This window comes from Lissotriton vulgaris, unplaced genomic scaffold (genome assembly GCF_964263255.1).
Source record: "Lissotriton vulgaris unplaced genomic scaffold, aLisVul1.2 SCAFFOLD_2134, whole genome shotgun sequence".
Lineage (NCBI taxonomy): Eukaryota > Metazoa > Chordata > Amphibia > Caudata > Salamandridae > Lissotriton > Lissotriton vulgaris.
Window position 1 is genome coordinate 272,306 of NW_028245013.1, and position 6,783 is coordinate 279,088.

The 6,783-nt window shown below is 42.9% G+C and overlaps 1 protein-coding gene across 1 annotated transcript in view; it reads right to left on the reverse strand.

Annotated features, from left to right (window-relative positions):
- The window catches only part of UBE3D (ubiquitin protein ligase E3D), a 196,563-nt gene extending 195,323 nt beyond the window's left edge, over positions 1-1,240 (reverse strand). The window contains exons 1-2 of the mRNA XM_086948984.1: positions 1,044-1,240; positions 663-882 (exon numbers count right to left, since the gene is read on the reverse strand). Coding sequence (XP_086805110.1) covers positions 663-882; positions 1,044-1,240 — 417 coding nt within the window. The remainder of the gene's footprint in view (positions 1-662; positions 883-1,043) is intronic.
- Positions 1,241-6,783: the final 5,543 nt, after the last annotated feature.

The following is a 6,783-nucleotide window of genomic DNA, read 5'->3' on the forward strand; positions in this document are numbered from 1 at the left end:
CTCTTAACAAGACCAGGCATTTCCGGTTTTCCACTAGAACAACCGACTATGTGTGATCTCTTTGAAACAGCATATTCATTTAACAGTGGACATTTCTATTTGTACCTGAGATGCCCAGAATAATAGCAACTGCATTCATACCTTGAAGCCACCTTTAAATTGGATGTATTGTTGGCTACTATAAAGCGCCACAAGTTTAAAAAGGATTTACTGCAATTTAACAAGAAAAGAATCAACAACAATTCCTCGAATCCCTTTTCTGTGTCTCGCGTGAGCGTGGCTTTTCTTCTTCCGAAGCCAGTCATACTTGACTCGTTCGCAGGGCAGTTTGCTCATTAGCATCTCTGTGTATAACTAGGGTCTGAAAATAGTAAGGCGCATGTCACGGTGACTTGAACATCTTCTCCGTTTTACACGTTGTTTCCCTCGTTTCTGCTTCATTTGTAAACGGTGTGAACTAGTTCGCTCCAGGTACGATGAGTTTTTCGTTTTTCCTAGAACGACGGCGTGCCTATGTGTGCATTGCCTTGTCAAAATGCAATTGGAATTTGAAAGAAGAAAAAAACAAGACTATTTCTCAAGCGTGTAAAGGTAGGGCTCGCAACTAAACCCAACAACATATGAACATCGTCTATTTGGAATAATATCCCCCGGGTACGTACTGGTGCAGAGTGGTCCTTTGAAGGGGAGGAACCAATCTGTGGCATTTCTTGAGAAAATGGTTCATTCTTGCAGTTGACCAAAATGTGGGTGTCCCCGACAAAGCAGTCGTTTTCGCGGGGTCGAAGGACTTTGTTTGCAAAGGGATCGGCGTGGCAGCACCATTCTTCCACCAGGGTATTCCAGTTCTCACTAGGCAACGGGAGCACTCGAAGGAAATTCCTATTAGGGAACATAAAGAGGGGGTAATTGGGTTTAAAGAATCAGACAAAGCTAATGTGAACACGAATAGCACAGAATGACAACCAGAAATAAGTCTAACTTTAATATATTACATAAAACCGATATAGAAAATTAGCTGTGACCACTTAATTGGGCATTACTGACTATTGTTTTTGCAGCTGTTGTAAGTAACTTCATCCACCAGGTCATAGGACTGCCTGACCATCTGCACGCTGGGGGAGGTAGCACAGTGGCCCAGGGAATAATCGACTGTCCTCTTGTCGTCCAAGAGCCACAGTCTTTCTAATCTCTGCATCTGCCAAGCTCCCTGCCCTGGCACTTCCATGCATGGCCTCATCCTATACCCAGCCATGGCTTCAGACAGGTCAGGCAGTCATTCATTCAATATAGTTATGTAACACCTTCGAAGTCCGTCGAGTGTATTAATAATTTTTCTTTAACCAAAGAATTTATCGGCAATTGTTTTGAAAGCAGTCATTATTCGTTCATTCATTCATAATCTTTATTCGATTTTACAAATAAAATCATAAAAGTCAAGTCATTAACAATAACATACGATTTTCTTTACCAAACTTGCTCTTAATTAAAAACCCACATCAAAAAACGTACAAGAAAAAGCAAACAAAGGAGTCACTGTATATTTTATCCTTATAACTGTACCACCTGCTTCCCTTGGAAATATGTGAACATATTTTTTCTGTGTTTTCCTCTCATTTTTAAGGAGGCTGGGCAAGTTGGAATCCAGAAAACAGCAATGCACTATGTCCACCTGAGTTTGCTTAACTCTCCCCCCCCCCCCAGACTTCTGTACACTTAACACTATTTTACCCCCCCACCACCTATTAGAAAAGAAAAAACAAGCACGATGGGAATCAGTGGAGGAAGCAACACAGTGTGCGGTGGAACAAGGACGTGAAAGGGGAAGCACCGCATGGAAGGGCATGCAAGAAAACACATGCACTACCATGGAGTGTTGAAACTAAAAGGAAAAAAAAGTGCTTCACTGATGTGAGCTGTGGAAGGATACAAGTCATCCCAATCAAAAATGATGTTAAACAGGCCATGATACAGAGAGGGAAAACATAAAAAGAAGAAGAAAAGCCATTGAATAAGAAGCAAAGATATGTGACTGACAAGAAAGCCAGCCAATGATAAGTAAAGGGCTGACCTAAAGTCTACTGTAAGTATATTACACTGTAGACAACAGGTCTTCCACAACAGAGAGCTAGAGTGTGGTAGCCTCCTGCCATCGCCCTTCCTCATTCAAGCAATGGCAACTAGTCTGTTGCGCAGAGTAGCATAATATTCCAGTTGTGCTTCTAAATGCATACCCTCCACCTGCACCATTATTTTATATACACATATTCACAAAAAAAACAAAGGTTACAGAGACATTACGGTTAGGAAATAGAATTTAAAAAACCTAGAAATGCACTAAAAAGTCAAAGGTTACAGGGACTTTATAATTAGGTTCAGATTCAACAGGCATAAAACCATAGAAATTCAGCTGTTATTGTTAGAGTTATTTCAAGTAACTATAACTGGTGCCCTAAGGTAACTTTAACTCACGCCCTCGCCATGCACAGTTTGCTCATCAGTAATTTTACTGTAAATATTAGTGACATTATCAATGATGTCGCAGAAGAGGTCATAAGTGATGTAATATATTAGGTAATTAGCAGTGCATGGCGAGGGCGCAAGTTATAGTTACCTTAGGGCACAACTTATAGTTATTGAAATAACTAACTATAACAACTGAATTTCTATGGTTCTGTGCATGTACATTCTGAACCTAACTATAAAATCCCAATAACCTTTGGTTTTGCAGTAAATTTCAATTTTTAAAAAAATGTTAAGAAAGATGCCCATCACAATGCACGGAGAGGATTGGACGCCTGGCCTGGCATTGTGCTGCCCTACCCAAGCTTGCTGTACCTGCACCCCCCCCTCTTCCTTGCCATCCACTGTCCAAGTCCATGCCCCTGCTCCCTCATTACAGCTGTGTGGTTGTTGTTCTTCACTGCCCTTCCAGCCTACTCTGAACAGTTAGCTTGCAGCCTCATCAACCTCCTCCCTACTCTCTGTTGTACAAATCCATGCATCAGCCCCCTTCTTCCTGCCCTGCATGGTCCGATGTGCTGCCATTGTGCTTCATTTATCTTGATGTCACTGATGACTCCTCCAGCCCTCCATTGCCCAATTCTATGCCCCATCTTTGCCTTTCTGCTTAGCCTCTGTGCTTAGCTTGCTGCCCCCTCTCTCCAATGTCTGTGTGCAAGCCTCTGCTCCTAACCTTTTGCTCACCTTGTTCCGTGGACCTCCCACTGACCCTCCTATCTACTCAGGGTGATCTGCTGCGCTGCCACTGCCCCTCCCACTTGCCTAGCATGCTCAGATGGATGCCGCCTGTCCCTTCCACCTCCACCCCGTAAGTCCAAGTTCAATGCCCCTGTCCTCTCCCTCCTACCACCAATGGTCCATTTTGCTGGCACTTCCTACTCCCCTCTATGCTCTGTTGTGCTGCAACTGCTCCTCCTGTCTGTCCTGCGTGTTCCATTGTGATGTCCCTTCCCCTGCCCTCTCTTGTCTGTGTCCAGCACCTACCCCTTCCCTTCTGCCCTCCATGGTCCTTTGTGCATGCCCCTGCCCCCTCCTTCTTGCTCACCATGGCCGATGTGCTGCCACTAAAACTCCTGTTCACCATGCATGGTCTTACCACAGCCCCTCCCACCAGCCCTGTGTGGTCAGCTTGAGGCACCAGATCCCATTCCACCTTCCCTCCATTGTCTGTGTATGCGATTAAAGGCTCACAGTTGCCACCCATGGTGTGTGTGCTTCTTGTGCCAATCCCACCTGCCCTTCATGGTCAGCTTTCTGCTCCTGTTCTTCATTTTCCATGTGCAGGCTCTTATCCACTCCCTTCTGCCTTGTCTGGTCAGTTGTCGTTCCCCTGCCCTTCATGGTCTGTTAAGCTGCAACTGTCCCTCTTGTCTGTCCCTTATGGTCAGCTTGCTACCCTTGCCTCTTTCCCTTTGATCTCTATTGTTCATGTGGATGGCTCTGTCCCCTCCCTATTGCTTTCCATGGCACTGCCTTCCCGATTACCCTGAGAGGTGTATTGTGCTGCTGCAACCCCCAACGCCTGCCCTGTAAGGTCAGTTTGGTGCCCCTGACCATTTCCCTCCTGCTCTCTGTTTCCCGAGTCCATGTCCCTACATCATTCCTCGTGTCCTCTCTGATCCAATGGACCATTCTTGCAACATTTTGAACTTAGCATGTATGATTGTACTGCCACTGCATCTTCCTTCTGCCCTCAATGATCTGTTATATTGCCACAGCCTTTCTTGCCTGTCCATCATGGTTGTTTTTTGCCTCTGCCCCCTTTCATCTACCCTCCATGGTCATGTGCTTCCACTCCACCTCCCGCCTGCCTAGCGTGGTCAACTTGTTGCTACTGCACCCTCCTCTCTTCCCTCAATTATCTGAGTCTGCGCCCCTGACCTCTGCCTCCCCACAGTAGTCTAATGAACAACCAGATTGCTAACATCCTATATTATTACGTAAGTGTGGCACTCCTGATGTCATCTTGATGCTATCAAAACTGTAATACCTTTAGAAAATATTAAAATGAGAGGGTCTTAGTCCCATGGATGGTATGGTTAGTGCTTTAAAAAACTAAAACAAGGACATATTTTCTGAGTTCTCAAATTGTGACAAAGCCCTTTTAAATTATTTGCTACCTTTGTGTTTTTTATCCAGTTGATCACTTGATTATATGTTACACTTAGGGGAAAGGATGTGACGTTACGGCCAGAGCTGCAGACTTTGCAACTAGGGAACCAGGTCAGAGTTTCGGCGTCAGCTCGACATCCTGTGATTCTGGGCAAATCCCCATGCCTAAAATCAAAATGAACGTGCCCTTGTGTAATGTAACTGATGTTCATGTAAAGCAATCAAGATGGCTTCAGATTTGCCATACTTTTGTCATAAGTAAGACTGTTAGCGCTCTAGTTGTTCTTTAGAACACTTATGGACACTGCAGTTGAACGCAAGGGAATCAACTGACAGGCTGCTCTTGTTGGAAGTACATGTATTACTGAGAATGTCAGTCTTCATTCTCACACAGCAGAGAAAGACTGTGTGAATTTACAGAAAATATGCTCTCATTTGTGCTCCTGGAGCACCAGGAAAATCATAAGAAAACAGTTTTCTCTCAAACATGACTCATAAAATCCCAGCAGGGTAAAGTCTCCTTAGAACACACCACAATTCCTAAAATGTGTATGGTACCATCAACAAATGAGTTATATGTAACTAAAATCTGTTATTACCCTTTATATATTCTGCTTTTTATGACCCTCAAAACCTGCCATTGACTACACTTCATTTCAATGGGGTGTTAACTGGTTGCATGGGTGTCTGAGTGAGTGAGTATGTTAGTGCTTGTATGGGTGAGTGGCTGTTTTGAGAGGCAGTATGGGTGAATGAGTGAGTGTGTGAGTGACTGTGTAGGTAAATAAGTGTGTTTATTTGTGTGTGAGAGAGTAGCTGTGTGGGTGAGTGTGTGGCTATGCCAGTGGCTGAATGGGTGAGTGACTGGTTGCATGAGTTGCAGAATGAGTGAATGAGTGGGTGTGTGAGTGCCTCTATTAAGGAGTGAGTGGGTGTCTGAGTACTGGTATGGGCCTGTGGATGGGTATACCCTCTCATCCTTCCACAGCACACAACTAATCTAAAACATGAGAAAGATTATTCCAGCTGAAACACGTGTAGAGGCAAACACATTATATAGTAGCCACTTTAATGAAAAGGTATATGAATAAGAGAAAAATGTATTATATAGCAGTCACTGTTTTGAGAAACTACATGTATAATCATCTTTGCCAAATAGTGTAAAAGGAACGTTATTGTAAAGTGTTCCTTTGCTTTATATAATATATGTTATTTGTATTTGCTATGATTATTGCACTAGTTTTGTTGTTCAAATAATCTATCTCATGTTTTTGATTAGTTGTATGCTGTAGAAAGAGGGGTCTCCAAACCGGTCCTGGAGGGCCGGATCCATGCCAGATTTTTAAAATTACTACATGTATCTCAATGGGGATATCCAAAAAATCTGGCATGGATCCGGCCCTCCAGGACCGGTTTGGAGACCCCTGGATTAGATGGTGTGAGAGATTGTATGGTTGGAATATTAATAACATGAAATGGCAAGATTTTTTTTTAGATGATATACAAGCAGTTTTTGTAAAATATTCTGGAATATCACTTTTTGAATAATAAATGTGTCCAGTTTGATAATAATTTTCCCTCTGGTCATTGCATTATGTGCCTCAAGTTTTGCTATGATGGATTTTACATCTTATGAATATATATATAACTTCTATGTCTTTGACAACATGTGACGCACTTGCACTTTAAAAATGGGCTGAAGCACAATGCATTGTCATGTGATCAAGGCCGCAGGGACTGCCGAAACGCGTCGTGACAAAGCTGTTTGGGAATAAATAATTGAATGCTGTAACAAGTTGGTCCATGTCTCGTATTTCCACCTAAAGGGTGGAGTGCTGCTGCTGCGAGGTATTGCAGATATATATATATATATATATTTATTTTTTCACAAAGGATGCGGCACTCCAAAATGGTTTTTAGCTTATTTTATTGATAAGCTCTCCCCCACCATTTCAGCCACACTAGGCTTTTTTCACGGTCAGTAAGTCCTCCTTTGCTTTCAACTTATATACTCACTCTGACTTTAAGTGGCATTGTGGGATATGTAGTGTATCGCAAATTTTCAAAAAACTTTGAACATGTTATAGAAAGACAATAGCGCTGTTTGTCAGAATTATGTGAAAATAATTATGTAATTGGACCTGGATC